The 22918-nt window shown below is 39.4% G+C and overlaps 3 protein-coding genes across 3 annotated transcripts; 1 reads left to right on the plus strand and 2 right to left on the minus strand.

Moving 5' to 3' along the window:
• The first annotated feature begins 1154 nt into the window (after window positions 1–1154).
• On the plus strand, window positions 1155–8273 carry ninj1 (ninjurin 1). Its single transcript, XM_079341157.1, has 3 exons — window positions 1155–1570; window positions 4757–4991; window positions 6011–8273. Exons 1-3 carry the CDS (start codon window positions 1514–1516, stop codon window positions 6151–6153), a joined length of 435 nt encoding a protein of 144 aa, XP_079197283.1. The 5' UTR covers window positions 1155–1513; the 3' UTR covers window positions 6154–8273.
• Window positions 7048–11655, minus strand: card19 (caspase recruitment domain family, member 19). The gene is made up of 6 exons (XM_079341156.1): window positions 11556–11655; window positions 10919–11058; window positions 10057–10213; window positions 9827–9889; window positions 9413–9478; window positions 7048–9252 (listed from the first exon to the last, which is right to left on the minus strand). The coding sequence occupies exons 1-6, from the start codon at window positions 11560–11562 to the stop codon at window positions 9143–9145; spliced, it is 543 nt and encodes a 180-aa protein (XP_079197282.1). The 5' UTR covers window positions 11563–11655; the 3' UTR covers window positions 7048–9142.
• Window positions 11656–12168: 513 nt separating this feature from the next.
• Window positions 12169–22467, minus strand: LOC306822288 (protein bicaudal D homolog 2-like). The gene is made up of 8 exons (XM_079341198.1): window positions 21746–22467; window positions 18271–18483; window positions 17608–17760; window positions 16912–17376; window positions 15811–16815; window positions 15434–15585; window positions 14709–14931; window positions 12169–13399 (listed from the first exon to the last, which is right to left on the minus strand). Exons 1-8 carry the CDS (start codon window positions 21983–21985, stop codon window positions 13397–13399), a joined length of 2454 nt encoding a protein of 817 aa, XP_079197324.1. The 5' UTR covers window positions 21986–22467; the 3' UTR covers window positions 12169–13396.
• Window positions 22468–22918: the final 451 nt, after the last annotated feature.

The following is a 22918-nucleotide window of genomic DNA, read 5'->3' on the forward strand; positions in this document are numbered from 1 at the left end:
ATGAAATGACTTCTGGGGAATTTTCCCACAAGATTCCAAGCACAGTGTTATATTGACTGTGTTGCAGGTTGTTTCAGAAACGTACTTAAAGATATAGCTACTTAAACGTATCTTTAAAGTGTTTTTAATGCACCACACTGCATATATACCTTTTTTAAATTAAATCACATTTTTGCAGATTATGATTTTCATTAAGTGACTTTTATTTACTGTAAGCAGGACTTACAAATGTACAGGACAAAAACAGCAAACTGATAAAAAGGTTACTACAATCTTTCACATGGGTCCATATGTTTACTTGTATTTCATATAACAATTGTAGAGAGAGAGAAAATATTAGGAGGAGAAAGATGCATGTAGAGGGTTGAGGCCATATTCGCCTGCTGATAAAATAAATGTGGCTTTAAACTATACAGGGTCAAGCTTGGAGGTCAAACCTGCCCAGATTTCCATGGAAACAGTTTGACACAAGGAAGCATTCAGAGGTTCAGGCCTTTGGGGATTGGTTTACAAGGCAAACGATCAGTGTAATGACTGATGTGTGATCCTCATTTCCTGGTGACACATGACCACATGCATTTTCTAGTAAAGACAAGGCAATAGCCTTGTTTTTTTAATATGGATGTAGTATTTGGTAACTGGATGTAGTGCAGTGAGATAAATAAAATGATCAATTCATCAAGACTTAAATAATATTTACATTATACATAATAATGACGTCCACCCTGGGTTAAAGCGGAAGGGGGGGGGGTTTTAATCCAAAATACAAATACAAAATATTGACAGTGCCCAGAAGTGTCATCTCTTGTCTTTCATGTGATCACTGGTGCAAGCAGTTCATGTTAAGGTTTATAGTTAGGAAGCATTCCAACATTTTAACTGCTACCAAATGATTTGTTGCAGTTAGCTTATGTAATGCAATGAAACATCTGAATTCAAGGACTAGTGACACTCCTGCTAGATTAATTTTTGCCAACAATAGAGTTCAAATTAAATGAAAGACTACAAAAAAAAGCTTCTCTATGTTTATACTTACAAATGATGTCAAGTTAATATTAATTTTATTTATCAACCTGCAAAAGTTGCCAAAATGTGTTTCCTGTTTTAGTGGTATCAGCTTGCAGTACCACTTTAACACACATGTGGGCAGCAAAGAGTTATGAGCCTCTCCCTGTTGTAACGCCGGGACTACAGTCCGAGTAAAGCTCCCGGATGATTTACAGGCTATCATCCAGGTTTCAGTTTAAGTGTGGGGAAATCACCCCATTATTAGAGATCATTCTGAGAAGCCCAGCCTGCCCACTCTTCCCCAAACAGCCTGCAGTTTATAGCAAAGTACAGCCGCCCCCGTGTTGGAGGGGCGTTAATCTGCAGCTCTTCTACCTCTCGTCGCCACGGCAGGCTTCTGTATATAGTTCGTGCCTCTGTCCTCTGACTGGACCACCGACCATTGTCAAGACCACGTCATTCATGATCAACCTGTCCGGCGTTTTACTCCTTTTTTTTTAACAAGATGCCGACGGAAAGGATGGAAATGAACGGTGATGCTGACCGAAACGGCGAGACGGAGGTAAGGCACCGGCGGGGTCCGTTACTTAAAGCACGGTGTGTATCCAGCTGGTTACATGTCCACATATTTCCTGGTTAAAAACTCAGCCGGCCTAATCTCCTGCTCAAACATTTCCAAGAGTCATATCGGCTCCTGAAGAAATCGAGGCTGAGAGGTTTCCATCATCTCCCTCATCCTCTTAGACACCCATGTGTTGTTTTGTTTTTAAAATGAAAGACAAAAAGGAGAAGTTTAATTCCTTATCCCAATGAGACCGGTTAGTGGTTTGGGATTATCTGTGTTTACTTCTCGTTAAAGAAGTTAGAGCTTGTGTTTGGTTTTGTGCGAGGGCTCATTCCCTCTCCTGTTATACTGTAAGTGTCAGATTACACATGATGACAGACTATACAGAGGAGCATGTGGGAGAAGGGCACAATTTTAACTCTGTAAATGACTCAGTTCTGTCTGTGAACAGAATAATGATTTGACCACAGGAAAAGTAGCCTACTATTATTATTATTTTTTTTTTACAGAGATCACATTCATGAATGCAAATACCAGATTAAATGGCCTCTCTTCAACAATACACCTTTGTTTGAGGGGGGAACATTGGAAAGTAGGCTATAATAAAACTCATACAAACGTTACTTTGGATGTTGTTTAAATTGGGCAGAGTGACCCCGGTAGACCAAACAAGTATTACAAAATATCAAAACTTGTTGACTCGATGTCTGACTCGATTAACTATTAACATTTGTTCTAAATACTAGTTATTACATAACTCGCTGTTTCTGATCACACGTCACTTTAAATCATCACTCATCACTTTAACCTGCCATTCATTGCACACCATTTTTTTCACTGTCCTGTTGAATTCACTCCATTATGTATATTCTACCACTATTTTTCAAACTTTGTATTTTTTGTTACTAGTCAATTCGGTTTTGACTTTTTGATTTCTGTATTGCTGCTGAAAAGCACGAATATCTTGAAGATCAAAAAAGTCATATATTATCTTACCAAGAGGCTGGAACATAAATCGAAACAAATATTTATAAAGTCAGGTTGAAAAATGGCACATTCCTGTTCACACATGCAGTTTACTGCGAACATTTGGGGAAATTTTCAGGGGGATTTTGAAAATGAAATTGAAAGTGACTAATTTCTTGAATGTAATCAGAAAATGTATATACTGTACATTGGAAGATCTCTATGTTAAAGTTAGACTGGGCGATATGACCTCAAATCAATATCACGATTAATTTAACATTTGACCTTGATTATGATTAATGTTCATTAATTACTTTTCATCATTTACTTTTTTTGTGGCCCCAGCCCAATGTGAAAGGATTAAAGACCTGTCGTTTCTGACCTTTTGTGATTGGGCGTTGTTTGGTGAAGTGTTAGGATGTTTTATATAATCAGGATTTCTGGCTCTTGAAAGGACATTTTCTTGTTTTATTAATAAATGATGTACTAGCTGAGAAAGTGAGAGAAATAGTGACTGATAGGAGTGGCTCTCACACTCATCTGCTGGTCCACCACATCAGCACTTTTTTTCCTATGTGGCCTGGCACTTCCCCAGAGGTGTGGAAACAGGAACGCTTTGACCAGTCTGTGTGAGGCTGCCAACATGGGCATAAAGGGGGCATTATTGGACAGCTGCACTCCACCCTGATGAAACCCTGTGCACTAACCTCAAATATAAGCCACAGGTGTCTCCTCAGTGACCTTGATTACAGACCTTGGTGTTTATGGTGTGATGTTAACCACATCCTCATTTAACTTTAAAGTTCAAGTTTCTCGTTGCTTTCTGCGGTCAGATGTTTCCATTGAAGACCTGAAATGTTTTCATGTGAAAAAAAAAAAAAAGAAGAAGAATAAGTATCACTTTTAAAGGAAGGTGTTCTTTTAAAATAAACAGCACTAATTGTGAAACTTTGTAATAACTACAGGTTGGTTCCCTTCTGTGTTTTGTACCAAGCTAACGGGACTTAATTGATGAAGCAACCTTGGGCATTTTATGAGTTTCAGTTCTATCTTTATTTAAAACATCGTTGGTATTTCAGTTTTAAGTTGGATAAAACAACTCATTTGAAGATGTTATCTTTACTCTTTATCATTATTATTGGTTCCTTTCTTACTTTTATTGTAAAATACTTACAGTACCAAGAATTTCAGTTTGATTGATCTGAAAAAATAAGTCAACTTGTTTCTTCTCCAAATCAGAAGGCTACTTGACAAAAACGTGTACAGTTAACACTGATGGGATGTTTTAAATACTTTGACATCACTGTCATTATATTTTACTTAAAATCTAAAAGGAATAAAAGTAAACGTAGTTATTGGATTGTACACATTCATACTCTGTTTTATGTATTTGTAGTGTTTACCTCTTGACCATAAGTGTCTTTGGTTACTTTTCTCCTTGTGTTTGGGAGGCCACCCTGGCACTCATGATGTGTTTTTGATGTTTGCCCTGGTTAGCTCTACTTCAATGATGTAACTTTTCAAATTATTTTTAACTTTTGGACTGGGACTAACTGAGTAACCTGCGTGGTCATGTGTGTTCCTGTATAACTTAGCCACTAAACACTTTCACTTCCATTTATATCTTCCACAAACATTTTACCGTTGTACAAATCTAGTTTTAAGGATTATTGCACAATAATCAGTTCTGGACCTTTCTCTATTTTTTCCTTTGTTGAATTGCTGTTAAACTGTTTAGGGACTATAGTAGTTTAAATAAGTGATAAAACACTCACTTCATTTGAAAGTTACAAATGTTTAAAATGGTATCTGTCTACAGGGAATACAAACAGTCAGTTACATTTAATAGTCGTTGATTAATAACTTAGTGACCATTCAAACCCTTTAATAGGCATTAGTCACAAAGGCTCTATGAACAAAAAATACAAGATGATGAATTGTCCCAGTTGTTATTTTTCATTGGACTTCACGGTGCTGTGATCCAATAAGAAAATATCAAAGCACATTCATTCATCAGTAAAAGAAGTCCAGTTACACCGATCAAAGAAATTCCATAACGTAGTTAAACAAGAAAAGTAAATGATTTAGAACAACGGGTACAGCCACAGTTTTAGGTGTGATCGTGGATGAACACTGGTGAGTGGTCACCAAGAGACCTCGGGTCAAACACCATCTCTTCTGAGTGCTATTGATGTCATTGTGTGCGTTTGTATTCAGGTCCCGTTGCGCGGCATCACGAGACCTCAGGGCCATCTGAACATGAACCACTATGCTAACAAGAAGAGCGCCGCAGAGAGCATGCTGGATGTGGCTCTGCTGATGGCGAACGCCTCACAGCTGAAGGCCGTACTGGAGCAGGGACCAGACTTCACCTTCTACGTGCCCCTCATCATACTTATAAGCATGTCTCTTATACTGCAAGTCCTGGTGGGAGTACTGCTCATCTTTATAGGTAAGTGAGGACGTTAGCCTGATTCTCTGATTGGTTTGTTAGCTTGGTTTGTCAATATTGTACAGATAAAGTAATGCAAATCAAAATCATAAAAACTTTTTTTTTTTTTTACCCTGCAATACTTTTTTTTTCTTTGAATGTCATGAATATATCAAATATGTGTGATAATGTGTTTAAGATAAGTGCCCATACAGTGCTTAACACTGAAGCTACTCTGACTCTAATTACAATACACAAGTTACCATGCTTGAACTCTTTTGAGTATTGGCGACTTTAATGTCACACACATAAAACGCAGACTTTTCAATCATAGCTTTTTGACATGGTTGTCACACTCTGTTAATATAATGGTACATGGACAAACTTTACTTGAGTTGTCAGTTTCTTTTAACCAGAACTTTTTTCAATAAAGCTAAATAACTTAAATTTTTTGTGCATTTTTCACAAGGTTTTAATGGGAGATTTTAAACAATAGGACTCAAAAAAAGTACATTTCACAATTTAAAAATCCAATTAAGCTTTTTTTGTGCCCATACATCAGGGTAACTGTTTATCCTAAATTTGTGAGGACCAAAGTTTGTCTTCCCATACAATGAAGTGCTCGCTCCTCCCCCTCCTAACTGTACCCTTATCTTATCCTGACAGAGAAGACTGTTGTGTTAGATGGCCAAGTTTAGAAAGCAGCAGCAGGAAGGACGTCTGTCAGCTGCCAATATGAAAGAGTTAGGCTCTAAAAAAGGACTCATGAAATTTGCAAGTACTAAAAAATCCAAGCAAAAAAAGGAAATACTTCAAACCTGCGAGGTATGTAATGTCTTAATGGAGGTAAACCCTAATGACATCCCTGAGGGCAGAGCTGATAGAAACTGCTGATCTATATCAGCGCTCATTAATGATTACTTCACTGCTAATCCGATATAAGATTCTAAGTCGCCCCCTTGTGGGGAAAGGTTACTCCCACTGAAAAGCACAATTCTTTAATATCTGTAAATGTGTTTGTTTGGTTTGCATGTTGTCAGTAAAGTGGAACCTGAACGATGAAAGCATGCACTACAAGCTGAACATCCTGGAGAATGTGGCCACATCCTTCGTCTTTATCATCGTCGTGGTCAATGTCTTCATCACAGCGTTTGGTGTCCAGCGACCCAACCCAGCCGGCTGATCCATCAAATAGGGACTCATCGTGCTGATCAACCCAGTAAAAGACTGGCCTCGACGTTATTTTACAAAATGGACAGGGTGTTTGAAGTATTCAGCAAGATCAATGGCATGCAGATTTATTTGTTTTTGTGTATTTGTGTAATACAAGGACCAGAGGAGATCAACATGCGCTGAGGATCAGATGGTGTGTGTGTGTGTGTGTGTGTGTGTGTGTGTGTGTGTGTGTGTGTTAGAAGGGTTTACTTCCACTCTATGTCTAAGGACAGACAGTGTGTGTGGTAAGTCCTCCTGATTTCATGTAGCAGTTATGAATTTTTTTACTTCTTATGATGCTCAGGTCATATGCCTTTAATCAGAAAACAAACCAGGAGCAATTCACTCAGTGACAGTCACATCAATGTGAATGTTTCCTAAGAAATACATTACATTTTGTTGTTTTGATTTCTCCATATATGTCAGTCTAAGCCTAATGTTTGTCTTTATCTTCAGAAGAAAAACATTCACCACAGCATAATCCAAATGAAATACTTATTATGTGCATCAATCAAGAGCCATCTTGAGACTTCGCTGCTCAATGCATTACAGGACTCAACAGCTATATTACAAGGAAATTGACTGTTAACAGTGTTAAGAACCTCATCCTTTAAATGAAGTGGACCTTACAGAGTTTTCTTTAGTGCTATGCAGTCTTTGGTGTACGGTTTGTAATGAGTTACCTGTATGCTTTAGTTAAAGTGTTATTGATTTACATAATTGTATGTGTACTTTGAAGTTGTTGTTTTTTTTATCACTTATTGATATACCAAAACGTTCATGCCTTTAACCTATGATCTTGTACGACACACTGTGATGTATATTTTAAATACATTTTATAAATAAACCAAAAACACTGCAATTCTTGGGAGGATAATTACATTTTATTGTCTTGTTTAATGTCATCATGCTTGACCTTTTTTGTACATTGAAAAAAATCGACATCTAAAAATGATGGCACTTGTGTGTTTAAGGCGCTATTAGACAAAAGTAGGTAAAGTATGTGACTGTTAGGTACTGAACTCAAAATGGGGACATAGATCATAGATCAAAGTTTTATGGTAGAATAATAGGTAACAATTTGGCTGTGCGAGTTCAGACATTGGCTTCTGATATAAAGTTTAACCTAAAAGAAATACTGTTCATCAAAGCACCATTCTTTTAGTTATGATCACAGCCCTTCTCTATGTTTGACTTTTTTATGGGTTTATTCAAACAACATTCTGAGAAAAACCAGCTTATTATAACAACCATTTTCTTTGGATAAATGTTTAAACTGTATCAAATAGGCACTCATTAATGTGTAGTTCACAAAAAGGCAAACTAATATCCACACATAAGGATAAATTAACTTTCAATAACTGGGGTACAACTCTCAAACAGTCACCTTGTTCTGTGGGATAAAAAGCGCTGACATTAACATTTGTGAGTCGTCCTCTGCATACTTTGACGCTAAGATGACTAAATCCTCCAGGCTAACAGGAAATATTATTTTCCACCCTGCCCAACCCAGCGGAAATAAACACATGGGAAAGTTTCCAGGCATGCTCCGGACTGAAAGTATGTGACTAGTTAGAGCTGAAAAAGAGTGATTTGAGTACGAATAAAATTCAGAGATAGGAAGGCACTTCATACATAGAATCTTCGTTCCTTTTAAAGGAGGGGGAAAAAAATTGGTTAGAGATGCCACGAAGTAGGTGGCAATGCCTTAACCGTATGTGTGTTGAAGGCCACTAGGGCCTCTTCCATCCTTGTCAAGGGGAGTGCTAACCTTCTCTCCTTTCATACAACACACATACATAGTAGAAAACCTCACTTTATATACGAGCCATCTCTGAGGACACTTACACTCACGGTGTCATTTTTAATCATCATACTTGAGATGTTGACTTAACACTATTCTCGCGGTTTCATTTCAAACTGAATTTTGAATAGCTGATCGCAATCCATTTTTACTTAGTTTTTTTGTTACAGTTTTTATATTTTGGTTTAGGTTGAACTCTACCCATAATGCACCGCAGAGAGAGCGCAGAATATCATTGGGACAAGTAACCATGTGACCACAAAACAAAATGAAGTCGTCGAAATTGTTAAAAAATAAAAAATAAAAATACGGACCCAGCGAAACACAACTACGACAACTCCAAAGATGACTTATCCTTTGCATATGTCTATTTTCATGCAACAGGATTTTGGAAGGCACTTGAGTGACTAATACGAGATATGTATAATAATATGGCTCCCATGTAACCACTAGAGGGAGGTATTGTCTTGGTTTCCTGACACAATTTGGTGAGTAAGTTTACTGAAGTGTATTTTAATGTGCTGAAAATATGACCTAACTAAGCAAATGTATTTGTGTAAATGTATACAAATGTCCACAATGTATGGCTCAAAGAATATATGGGGCACTCTATGAACCAAAACAAAAGTTAAACAAAAAAAAAAAAGGCTAAGTCTCAACACCGAAGTGCAAGAAAGCAAACGATAATAATTGCCTGGCTGCACAATGTACTGTTGAAAGGGAGGTTATAGTTTATGTCACAATAACATTTATATATAAGCTGAACCAATGAAGTTAAATGTTTGCTTGTGTATTTTGGTCTGTAAAAGTTGCTTTTTGTCTGATTTGAAGATTTTTGGGAGAACCTGGTCAACTCATCTTGTTACCTCGTACCCAATTGACTGATCTCATTTGGTGACTCTTCATGCTGATCTACCCTTCCATACGTTTACTTCCTTTCAGCATCTAGGTGTCAACATTTGTGGAATTACGAGCTAAATTAAGCCCTACTTTTCCTCATCTGTCTCACTTTTTAATCACAAGAAAAACAATATATATAAATTGGAGTAGAAAATAAGTATTCAACTCTTGCAAAGAGACTTGCTGTGCTTGAGTGCAGGTTTCATTCATAAGAGCAGTATTGCTAAAGCACCTGGTGTGAAGGAGTCCCCTCTTACTTCAGGAGACTTTCCTCAGTATACCATATGAGAACCTCCTGTGCCTTCTTTTTCAAACCCAGAGCCGCCAATCCAAGGGCCCGGCTTCCTCCTGTCAATTTACCCTCTGTGGAACAAAGCACCTTCTTGGTAAACTTGAGATCAACAGGCATTTAGTAAAATTGTATTTTACTGAACAGCCTAAAGATGACAAATATAAGCTAGAGAAAAATATTGACAATATTAGATTATCAACATGGCAATGACCAATCATGTAGGATACTCACCACTATAGTAATAAATTAAAGCCATTCCTACTGCAACGCTGAAACAGCCCAGAAAGAAGAGAGGATCTGGAAAGAGGTTAAACAAAAAAAAGAAGAGCTTATTATCAGGTGTGTTTGTCAAATTACACTCAATAGAATAGAAGAGACATTTATTGCCATTGCACAGGTACAAAGCAGACCAGGTACATTATTTGTATGAAGTGGTGTCAGCTTTGTAAAATTTGAAAAAAGAAAGGCAGCAAATAAGTAGTCATTAAAAATACAAAATATACAATATTTATACATTCGATATAAACATAAATACACAGTGTCTATCAGTAAAAGAAGAAAAGGACACTGCATTAGGCTGCAAAATAGTAATTGAATGCAACATTGCACACACATTGACATTGAGTCTTTCATTTAAACACTTACCTCTGTCATTCAGAACGTATCTCTGATGGTACACACGAGGATGTGTGAGTGGATCTAAGGAATCTGGAATTAAGACAGATCAATTTTCATCTTTCCGAATAATATGAGAAAAGTGAAAACACTGTAATACACAACTGAATATTTGTAATCCAGGCTTTATGATGCAAATAATGTCAAATATCTCAAATGGTTTATATATATGTTATATTGGAGCAGATTTGGGGACTAACCTCTGAGGCGTAGCCGTGTAGGCAAACTGTAATAAACCTCCTCTACATGCAAGTGAAGAGCTCTGTAAAACTCCCGGCATGCCTCGTCTCCTTTCCCCTGCAGGTGTGTCAGGAGCTCGCCCAGTCGAACACTTGTAGGCACATCCAACTTTCTGAACTGGGGAACAATAAGAACAGTGGTAATGGGATATGGGATATTTGATCCCAAATTAAACAGCTCTTTCCCGGAATGCGTTCTCATACAGCTTTCCCCAGCAGTGACGATGACGTATCCCTGTAGATTCTTAGGAATGTATTTTAAGCATAATTTATTTGAGTGCATAATATACGTGTGTGTGTGTGTGTGTGTGTGTGTGTGTGTGTGTATTAGATGTTGTTCTCTTAGATGGCCAAGAGAACATGGGTGTTACCAATGCTGTTTTAAAGGTGGAGGATTAAGTACCAGACTGCAGGAACATGTTAAGTTTGTTCTGTTATTTCATGAGAGAGGCCTTGAAAGCTGGATTTAGACAATTTTGTCGGATCTAAGTGTGGAGGTCTTCATTCTGTTCACAGTGATACCAACGACTTCCTCTTGTCATTTCTGTCAGAGCTAAGCCTGTATATCCATTACACTTTGGATGGAAATTATGCATTAAAAACCTATGATGTCCAGCAGCAATAATATAATAAAAGTTAGCTTCAACATTACAGGGGGCCATTCTGCTGGCTATTAAAACATTTTCTTTAAATGATTATTGCTTTTTGATGCTAATAAAGAGTAGCCTATTTCCACACCACGTTGTTACTTTTACTTGAGACATGTCAGACCTGTTGCATCCGGTCAAAAGTTCTAAAATGGTGTTTTTTTGCGAAGACTTACTTTAGTGGCCTCCTTGTCTGAGAGGATCTGGGGGTAGATCCTGTTAAGCTGCAGGATGACTTTGTCCACCAGCTCCGTGTCAAGTCTCCGCTCAGTCCGGAGGAAGGCACTGTCCTCTGTCAGCTGCTCGTGAAAACTGTCTGCACTCGTTAACAGGGAAAAGATTTGAGAACATGACTTAGTACACTTGAGAAACACTTTTATAGACTGTACGATGAAAGGCTAAGCTCTTATTGGTACAACACACACACACACGATACTGAACGTAAACATGTCTTCAATAGCCTCAACAATGTCTGCAGTGTTTGTAAAGTAAGCCTGACTGCGAGGAGAGCATGAGGAAACAGGAGTGTTGCTTAAAGTATATCTTGAGTCTTTGCGTGTTGCGAGATTTGAAAGCTGTCGATCCTGCTAAATGTATCTTACTGTAACAAACTTTTAGAGACCTTAACAAGCTTGCAAAGACGTTACATCGTCATTGGCAAAGCGGGGTAACCTTTCACGTTCTTCATGCTGTGGAAATGTTCGTCATTTTGACTTAATATGAAAGACGTGTAAGTGAAACAAATGTCTAACCGTTACTACTGACTTATTTATTTTGTTTAAGGGTTATTTATTGTTAGAGAAAGACACCAACCTCCCATTGTGGAGTCCCCTCTGTCCTTTGTTGGGCACGCCTTCTTACGTCACCTTGGCTTGCAGTAGGGAGTGGCTTACGGTGGCTTACGTCACACACACACAAAAAACTTTCAACCGGAAACGTAAATGTATTATTTTATTTTATTTAAAAAAAAATAATAATACATGATCCCCGGGGACGTATCAGATATTAAATTGATGAGAGTATACTAATTATGAAAATAATTTATTTCCCCACTACTACGACAGAATCAAAATAGACATATACACATACATACATATATACATATATATATATACATACATACATATATATACATACATATACATATATATATAAATATAAAGGAATTTTATAATACCCGAACACATTTAAACATACTAGCCTAATTGTGTACTGCACAAGGATTTTGAAAACTATTAATATTTTTTTAATATTTTGTCCATATTACAGTAGCTTGCATTTACCTGCTAAATGATGTGTATTTAAAAAATGAGTTAAAGTATCCACATGCAAAATTAGGCAAACATTTAAAAAGCAACCCACCAATATTTTTTTTATTTTCATTAAAACAAAAAATGTTTTTAAAAAAAGAACAAAAACCACAGAATTGTGAAAGTTGTATTTATTTCTTTACAAGCCATAACTGTTAGCAACCAATAGCAGGCCACAGTCATGAATCTTACCACAAGTTCGGTCATATGGATACTCTGACCAGCTACTCGACCTCCTCTGAAAGCTCCCTTATGAAACAAAACAAGGACAATGACATCCTGTTGTCTGAACAGAGTCAAATAAATACAGCTGTGGTTAAAACAATAACATGTACAATTAGGACCGACGTAGTGAACAATGTCTAAAATATATTGTTGAACAATTATTCCTTGCCTTTTTAACACATTGCACTTGCTTAATAAACAAATAGGAAATGGCACTGCAGGATTACCGTTGGCAGAAATGATATGACACAAAAGGATGTATTAAAACAAATGCATAAAAATACACATCTTCACAAATAAAAAAATATGAATACTATTAACACCTGACCTTAACTTAGAAATATTTAAATAAGTTTTGCATTATTCTTCCATATTCATAAAAACCTGTTTTTGTAACATCTGGATTTGTAACAGCTCTGTCATGTTTAAAAAAGGGACCAATTGTACTGAATCAAGATTAAAAAAAAAAATTAGAATAATTAAAGTATTTTTAATAGTCATGTGTCTCTGGACTGTCCGAAAGCTCCCACAAAAAATCTAAGGCCAAAGGAATACAACTAAGGCAGAAAAGCTTCTTCTCTTCTCTCTTATGTAGTATCAACATCATGTCTGGTTCTCATGAAAAATAAATAGAGATAAAAATATCTTGACGCCCTCAATGTCATAGAGAATCTAGACACAAAGTAAAAACGTTGCATAATATTTGACACAATTAGTATGTTTTTAGAAAGAGGAATCAACTAAGAGCAAATCAGTAAAACAAAAAGTGCTCATTCAGAGTAACAGGCAAAAAGCAATCAGCAAAACACTCATCTTGAGTCTGTGTCTGGTTCAGTTAGAATAGTGGTTCCTTTTGTTGGACGACTGAAGGACTCCAGTGGGCAGCTGACACGATGAGTCACTCTCTCTTTAGTTAAAATGTTTTGACAGAATGTGACATAATTGTTTTGGCACTCTAAAACAAGGCCCCTGGAGAAAAATACTGCTGGATATGTTCCTGTGTTAGCGATAACATGATAAGAATCATGATAAGAGAGTAGGAAGGAACCAGGAGCAAAGGTGATTGGCAAGTGTCAGACACTCTGACGGACCCACTGTAGGACACTTGGCAAGATTGATTTACTGCAAATGGAAAGATAAAACAGAGGATAATCAAATTAAATCGATTGTAGAAATTTCATTTCCACTGAATGAGAGATGGAGATTAAACATGGAGTTAGCAGCCATCAAGGTTAGATGGAAGCAGAAAGCAAAGGACTGAGCATGCAGTGTGTTGCATGCACGTGTAAATAGGTGTCAGATACCGCAGAGTTAGTTTGACTTTTCAAACCTTAATCTTCTCTGTCACAAACCTTAAAAATAGAAATTATTTCTGTTTAAGAATATAATACTTTATTTTTAAATAAATATAACAATGTTATATGTGCAAACAGTAACTGGATCTCTTCATTATCAGCTACAGAAAAAAATCCCAGTGACATCCTGATTCTGCTTTATTAATATCTCAAAAGCTTTTTAAACCTGAGATTGAATTAAAAAAAAAAAAAGAAGAAGTTTTGAGAAATAAAGAGGCAGAAGAGAAAAACAGAGAGCACTCATGCTAACAGACAACTGGAGGCTCATACGTGTTCCTTTCTAAAGATCCTATGTAATAAAATGTCAGAAAAACACAAAAGGGAAACAAAAGGGGAAAAAAGTAAACCTGTCACAGCCAGCTGTCAAAGGAAAACCACAGGCAACAGTTGCTAAATATATGAGTGTTAACGGGTATTATCTGCCTCATTGCATTTGTCACCAACGCACTCACCAGCCTAATAACATATCACTGAACTCTGAAATAGATGGCGTGATAAATTAAGCCCGATTATAATTATCACATCAAATCTGAAAGGGTGGCAGCCTGAAATAAAGTGTCAGACGGAACAAAATTAGCAAGAAGGTTTCCAGTGTCATGCAGTTCACAAACCAAATAAGGATAAGAAGAAAAAAAAAAAAGAAACAAGCTTATACCCCATGCTTTGTGCAATATGTGCCAAATGATTGAGTCTGTATTTCACTTTACTATGAAACAATAAATATTAAATAATTTAGAAAAAATACAGTTAGTTTTAATGCTACAAAATGACAAAGAGCAGCAAAAGAGAAAAGGATGGTTTAGAGTTCAACAAGTCAAATATAGTAAACAGAACTAACGTAGTAATATTAGTATACAGGTATAGTATGAGAGGTATTAAAGTCATAGGAACAGAGAGCTTAGAGTTAAAAGAAGGGGGTGTAAGTAAAGCCTCAGAGAGATGCACATCTTGTAGATAAATAGATACATGAAATGTAGAATTTTATAAAAGCCATTGAAAGCCTTGCAGGTGAACCTTTGGCCTCTGCAGATGCTCAGTGGCTCAGAGTGGTTTCTGTAGCACAGCCTCCGACTTACATGGTTGGAGGACGCTCCTTTGCCCTTTGTTTTGCCTTTTCCTCCCGTTGCTGTGGAACGGCGCGCCTGCTCGTGGTCAAACTCCAAATCCTCCAGGCGCTGAGTTAATGCAAGTTTCTGTTGGATGGCCATACGCAACAAAGAATTCAAGGTCTTCTTCTCATCCTCCGCGGCAGCCAGCTGCCTCTGCATGTCATCCAGCTGGGTCACATACTCATCACACCTGAGAGGCAGAAATGAGGAGGAAAAAGAGGCGGGCAGAGGCAGAAAAGGAAGTGAGGGGAGATTGACTTTCTCTCCAGCAGATGGAGCAGTTCACCTTGAACTGCCTCTGCTGCTGTCACATGTTTTCTCCATTGCCCCGACAGCATTTCCAGATGGGAGGATGGAGTCTCTGCTCGCTGATTCACACACGTATTACATCAGACTGTTCCCACAATGCAATGCGTCTCTCTTATATTCTGACATAAAAAAAACAGTATGTAAAATTAGCAGTATTTGTTTGTCTTTCTCGAAGTAGAAAAAGATGCTGAAAAGAGGTTGATTTAGATTTGATTTTTTAAAACATGATTGGGATGTTTCCAGTTTGACACAGTTAAAATAGTATGTCATGTATTACAGACTAAGCCCTGGACCACCTCTGTGGGTGTCACATGACGATGATGACGATGGCCCATTTAAACTACGTCAGGCATGAGCGAACTGGTGATCGTATGGAAGCATACCTTGTGGCAAACATGGCTCGGAGAGAGGAGAAGGTAGCAGCGTCCTCCTTCAGAGCCTTCAGTTCATTGCGGAGCTTCATTATCGTCTCCGTCACCATCGCCTTCTCAGTTTCATATTTACTCTTCAGGTTGGCCAGGGCAACCTCAGCCGTCTGAAAAGGAAGAAAAAAAGCACATAATTATATATTTTCTTTTACTTTTATTTCGTCTAAACTAAGCAGCTATTTTTAGCTGAAGCAGATTTTTCTCTTTTGTTTGCCTTTCAGTTTGAGAAAAATGAAACAATGAACATCCTTCCTTTCTTTATCATACACAGCCGACATGTCCATACATACACATGGACACACACACACACACACACGGAGTGCTCCTCTGACCTGTTTGTTGGCTTTGAGCACAGCTCTGAGAGTGGCGATCTGCTCCCGTTTGGTGCTCAGCAGGGACTTCACTTTGAGGATCTCTTCCATGCAGGCCTCCTTGTCTTTGTCTGCCACTGTGCTCAGCTCCAGATTGGCCAGTCTCTGGCGTGACAGCTCAGTGGTACGGTCCACTGCCTGCTGAAGGTGGCAGATCTGGTCTCGGATGATGGCTACGAGGTTGTAGATGTTCATGGACTCGGGCCGGTGCTCGAGGCGTTGAAGTGGGGTAACTTTAGAGCTGCTGGAGTCTGACTTCACAGACTCCGTGTCAGGAATCAGCCCGTTAGAGAGAAGTACTGAAGACTGGTGCTCCTTGCCTTCCTGACCTCTTCTGACTTTGGCCTTGCCGTCTTTGTAGTAATCCAGCATGACACGATTGGGCGTCTCATTGTTGCACATGCACACATGGTTGTAGAGATTAGCCAGCTCTTCACTGAACGCTACCAGCTCATCCTGAGCCACATTAAGGCTGCCCAGTGAGTCTCCTGCAGCCTCACTGACCACGAGGAGCTCCTTCTCCAGACGAGCCACCTCTGCTTTATCAGCCTGGCTGATCTTTTCCAGGGACGCCAGTCTCGTCCTCAACTCCTGAATGTCGCTCTCCAGCCGTCCCCGCTCGTCTTCAGACTGTGTCCGGCACTCCTCGTATTTGGCTCTCAGAGTCTTCAGCTCCTGCCTTAGCTCCCCAGCTTCGGACACTGCCACAGTGTATTTACACTTCAGGATCTCCGGTCCGTTTATGTCCAGCTCGTAGTAGTCTCCGTCATCGTGGCTGTCTCTGTCTTTCTCACTGTCCAGGGCAGACTGGCGCTCCTTACTGGCCTGCAGTTTCCTCATTGCGCTGAGATTTTCAGTCAGCTTGTTGACAGTTTCCTTTTGCTCAGACACAGTCCCATAGGCCTGCTCCAGGTGCTTCTGGCTCTCCTGGAGGGAATTCATCAGGGAGACTTTCTCCCGCTCCACCTAATATAAAGACAAGGTATTAAAACCATCTTTATGACCTATTATCTAATAACCAATATGCAAACACACATATAGGTAACTCCACAGACGTTATACCTGCATCAGCTGCTGCTTGAGTTTCTGGATCTCAGAGATGTTGAGCTCACTCAGCAGGTCATCCACCAAGCTTGGAGCCGGCTTGAAGCCTTCACCTCTCTTGTTCCCCAGGGCTCTGATGTCATCGTCGCCTTCACCTGCTTTGGCCAGGCCGTTCTCGAAGCCTCTGATGAGATCGTCGTTGTCGGGCTCGGCGACGGCCGAGGGGTCATCGTGGAGTTTGAGGTTATCGATGGAGATGTTGAAAGAGCCGTTGTACACAGAGCCTCCAATGGTCATGTAGTGGGAGAGCTCCTTGCGCAGGGTCGCCTTCTGCTCGCGCTCCGTTTTTATGGTTTCCAAGGCTTCGGCAAGCTGGCGCTCCGCAATCACTTTTAGACCCACGGCTTCCTCCAGCTGGCTGCGCAAGCACTGGGAGTCCTCCTCCAGACGGCGGATCTCGTGCTTTAGACCTTCGAATTCCACCTATGCAGGTGTTGAAAAATATAAACAATCATGAGTTTTTGTATGCATCAGATAGTCCATAATATGTCCAAAGACATATTTGCCCATTACAATACCTTCAATTTAAAATGTAGGATGAAAATGGAACACACAACGATTACTGGAGTCAATTTAAAACTGTTGGAAAGTTTTCATGATTGAGATTGTACTGTGCATCAAAGACAGCAAGTTGCTGCATCTTCTCCGCCTCACCTGGCTCTGTCTCAGTAGAGACACTTGTTTCTGCAGAGAGATATTCTCGTCCTCCAGCTCGCTGTAGTCCTGCAGCAGACGAGCCTCCCGCACCTTGTACTCTCTGATGTCATCCCGCAGTTGACCGCGCTGCAGTTCTGCCAGATCGGAGCTCTGAAAACCACGGCAGAGGGAAAGAGACGACACATCACTGTGTGTCGTAATTGCGTCGCAATAAACTCTCATTAAGAGGCCACTCATCGTCGATTGCGCGAAAGATCCTCTGTCCCCATGTCTGTGGGTGAATCGAGGATCAGCGCGTTTCACATTCCACAGAGTCGAGGTGAACGTAACGAGCGGAAGGAGGACACGGTCCACTTCTCGGTCCACTCTACAGAGAGCGCTCGCAAAGAAGAACATCCTTTGTGTCACTCCCAGTGGAATATTACATCATCTTTCCTGCCGACTGACCCTCCCCCCACTTCAGACTTCAACACTCTCACAACTCCCTGTGATAACTTCTGTTGGGGCGGCCTCCACTCCAAGTCTCATCTAAACGTCCAGAAGCTCCACTAACCTTCCCCCTCTGTCCTGTTTCGGTTGAGACTGCAACTTACAAGAGTCCTTTAAACTTCAAGTACTTTGTTGAGACAGATGACATTTCTACATCACTTAAACAATCACCTCTCTCATCTCCAGGGCAATTGATGACAGGCGTTCATTTTCAGACTGTACACTGGTGAGTGAGGCTTTGGCCTGTCGCAGGTCACTCTGCAGCTCCAGGACCTTCTGCTGATACAGAGCCTCCTTACTGGCAGACTCTAAGATCAGCGACTCTTCCCTGCTTTCCCCGTCTGCTGCCACCTTCCTGTGGGTCGAGTGAGCATGTCCAAAGGCCTGAGGGACAGACGGAGACAGAGAAACAATAAACAACAACAACAACAACACGACTTTGATCAAGGTTCTGTGTCGGTTTAAAAACACATGAACACTGAAGCAGGTGTAATGAAAAGATAAAGTAAAAGATAAGGAAAGATAACAGTGTATAAAGAATACCTGGGCCTGTAATTCACTGCATTTATTACAGGTTGTTTGATTCCAGAGGACCATTGGCTCATAAGTGCTGTGTCAGCCTGCAGCTCAAGTTGATCATGTTACACAACAAACAACCTTGGAAAGATATTACTGCAAGCACTTACCGGTAATTCATTCAGTATTTTCCACAGCGCTCTATAGTTAAGGTGGCCGCGTTTAACAACACGCCCTCTGGATGTCCGCCTTAACTACCATTGTCGAGAGAGAAAAAAAAAATGCAAGAAAAAAAATGCAAAAAAACAATAAATTGATTGCAATCTTTCTGCGTCTCTCTGTGAGGTCCAACAGCAGAGTCAGATGTTCTTGGATCTGACTCTTCCCCGGCCTGCTGTAGTCTGTAGCTGCGAACTTAGACAAACAAAGCCCATCACAGGCGCTGTGTTCAGTACAAACAGTGAAGGTAAAGCCCCGAAAAACACACACCTCCTTCGCTGTTTGGGTTGACCACGCAGCATTGGCTGAACTCATCTGCTAAATGATCGTTTGTGTTTACTGCGTTCAACACTGGTGAATCTCACGAGAGCATGTTTCTGTAAATAAGCCGTTTTTCTTTAAGTTTTTGATCCGTAACGAGTTCTCTGTGGGGAACTTCAATAACGAAGGTCTTTGCTTTATTTCAAAATAAAAGCAGGATTGAATTCAAACAGCGAGAGAAGTCATCTCAGTTTGAGACAATAAACATTCAAAACAAATTCAAACAATGTGTATCTTTGTTATGTTCAAAAATGGAATTTCACACACGTGATTAAAAATGTGATTTACTGTTGAAACGTAACCATTTACTGTGATTACATTTGTAACCATTTAACCCTATTATTATTATTATTATTATTATCATCATTATTATCCTTTTTTAATGTGTGTGAACATGTTAAATGTGTAAATACCATAGTAAGCATTTGATTGGATGGCGTTTCTTGTATTTACTTTCAGTAATTGACAACAGGTACAATGGCGAGGCAAAACCAAGACAGCAGCCCAAAAGAGAAGACTTCTTCATGTGGCGTTTCCTCATCCTTCCATGGGTGAATACTAAACAACGTGTACAGGCTTGACTGTCAAATCATTACCAGTTCACTGGATGAATAGGTGGATATCTGGATCCAACAAGAGACTACAAATCCATCCCCTGATACAGAGCCAAACTGGTACTGGTTCAGTTAAACAGGCAAGCAGTGGCCAGGTGTGACCTGATCTGTAGCTTAAAGCACAGTTGGCCTCGATGGTTGATTCGATCAGCCCCATTAACAGAGACTGAAGAGAGAAGTAAGTCATGAGGTACCAAGAAAACTACAAGAACAATGAGTCATGGCGTGACTGGGCCGTGATCTGCACCATGACTAACGTAATAAGGACACCAACTCCCCTGTAACTAAGAATATTTACCAATGAAAACTCCTGTTTTCATGCAGTGAGGAAGCAAGTCTGATGATTCTCACAGGAAATTAGATTAATTTGATGACAACAGAGCTGTAACAATACGAGTCTGAATCTGTCTGTCATGATTATGATGGGCGATCCTTTCAGTGGTTCAAGCTAAAAATGAAAACCATTGTGCATTTGCTGTTTGAGATTGATTTCTTTTTTTTGTAATTATTATAACTTAAATGTTAAAACTAATTAGACGAGACATTTCCAAGATTTAGTGACATATTAAAGCAGCATGTTAATTAAATCAATCAATAAAAAAGGGAAGATGAATAGCTTATGCAATGCAAGTGCATGTAATTGTACCCAATCATTATGACGGCCTGTTTATTCCAGCACTAATCTGATCAAAACTGTTATGCCATTGGGGCTTTCTGGCTACTAATGAAGCAACGTAAAAATCACATATTTCAAAACAACAAATGGAAACCACAATTGCTGATTGTTAAAGCCCACAGGGAAGTGGCTCAGGGTGCACTTCCCATAAGTTGATAAACTTGCAGCAAAAATACCCAACGTTGACTAAAATGGACTTCAGGGAAAATACTTTTCTCTGGAACTCAAGTCTCATACTCGCACAAGAAAAAAAGCTCAGATTTATATTCGTAATGTGTTAACACTTAAAATAACTGGTTAAAACCAACAGGCATCTGAATGAACTGCAGTCCAGTTGAACTGTGAAAGCATTATAAAGAACTACTGAAACTAAAGCATCTCTATTAATCAAACAGAACCCGTTTTCTCATATTTGTAAACAACTGGACCATATCAAGGTTGTCAACAGGTTTCATATTGTGATTTTCAAAAACATGTAAAAAAAAATGCTATGGTCTTCTGATTTTAAATTTAATTGACAACACGGAGTAGCAAAGCTTTATGATAACAAAGCTCTCAGCCACACTTAACCCACACATATTCTGCAATCTAAACTGCACAAATCAAATGGCCAATGCAGTTTTTTAAAGTGTAAAGAAGTTTGATTGTACTTCAAACAAATAATACATAGATGACCCGCATTTGATTGCCTATGACTCTTTTTGGTTCTTGTTGTGTTAGTAGTAAAAAAGAATTGAGGCATACTAGTATCCCATTGAAGTTTAACATTTTGGGATGGCCTTTTATAATACACTGAATAAAATCACAGCAAGTTTGTCACACTGGCATGTCAATGTGAAATAATAGTGCAGCTGCAGACGTCAACCGTACATACCACGAGCAAGTACGGGCAAGAGACCAAAGAGTAAAATCAACTTTAGAGAAAATTAAAATAACACATTATGCCACGTAACAATTTTTCCTTGAGGGGAAAAGGTGATAGAATTTAAATTATGTTTCGCCCTTCTGAATAAGATTGATGTTTAGTTTGTCAACTTGAAATTATAGGCAATTACATACTTAATGTTTGTCTTGAAATAAAAAAAAAAACCGGCTCGTGATCGACAGATACCGACAAGACGGTTCTGTTTATAGACTCTGACTGACGCGTTCAAATTCCGTCGGAAACTAGAGTGTTCAACGTTTTAACCTTTAATGCAACGCTAACATGATTTAGTGTCTTAATTCCGATACATTTAACGCTACGACCACTGACGGTATTCCGAAAGTGCTGGGCTGCGTGGCTGTGACCTAAAGTTACCTCCTTCAGCTGGTCCAGCTCATGTCGGACCGTCTCGTACTCTGTCTCCATTTCATCAAATCTCTGCTTGAGCTGCTGTTTCTCCTCCAGCACCGCGAGCCCGTACTCAGCCGCCTGGATCTTCTCATGGGTCGTTTCACGGAGCTCCCGGGTAAGACGCTCGACCTCGGCTCGGAGCCACTGCGGCCCGGCCTCTGTCACCAGCACCCCCTCGGCAAACTCCTTCTCCTCCATTGACATCTTGGGAAGCCGACGACTCCCAACTGGAACTTATCGGGACCCAGCCCTGGTTAGTAGGGGCTGCATATAAAACCGCAGAGACCGCAAATCAAAGCCTTCTTTGTTTGGGCCGCATTGTTGGATCTTGCGTTTCATTCCCTTTGTCCCTCACCGACACAAACGTCGACAAACCTCATCGGTACATTCGTCATTCTCAAGGAGTTATTCTTCAGCCTTTTCAACCAAGTTGTCATCCAGGGAACTTGAGCTCATCGATTAAAAAAAAAGCTACCCCTGAACGACATTCAAATCTTTCTGAGTGTGACGGGAAATGTAGTTCTAAACGCGACTTCTGCATCTTACTGAAGAAGTACTCCAACCTTCATATTGCCTTCAAATACCAGAATGCATTTCGCAGGCTGGAGGGGAGCCAGCTACGAAATTGATATATCAATACATTGCTGCCACCTCGGGGGTTACTAATGAAACTACAACTGCAACTTTGTTTGAGTGACAGCCTATTTGTTGTTATATTAAAGGCACGATCTATTTTTATTATTATTATTATTATTATTTTTTTTTAAAGAAATGCGTTTCTCCTTCCCTTTTTATTTCAAAATTCTCTGTCAAACATGTACAAAGATTGGTATTTGACTACTTGCTGTTAATTACATACTTAGACTTCAGTGGGAGTTGTCACCTGTCAATTCTCTGATGACAGAGCCATCTTTGGGCAGTTTCTCAGAAGAACGAACAGGATTACAGACAGGTCATCATGAACTTTATTGACTGGTGTGAGTTGCACAACCTTCAGCCTAACAGCGTCACTACTGACCACAATACTTCATTCACTTCCTTGCATATACTCTATATAGTCCTATCAATTCCTAATCCAGTGTGCAAATATATTAATTATATTTTTAGTTTTTCTCCACACCTGCCACTAAACTCACT

Source organism: Symphodus melops (genome assembly GCF_947650265.1).
Source record: "Symphodus melops genome assembly, chromosome: 4".
Classification (NCBI taxonomy): Eukaryota; Metazoa; Chordata; class Actinopteri; order Labriformes; family Labridae; genus Symphodus; species Symphodus melops.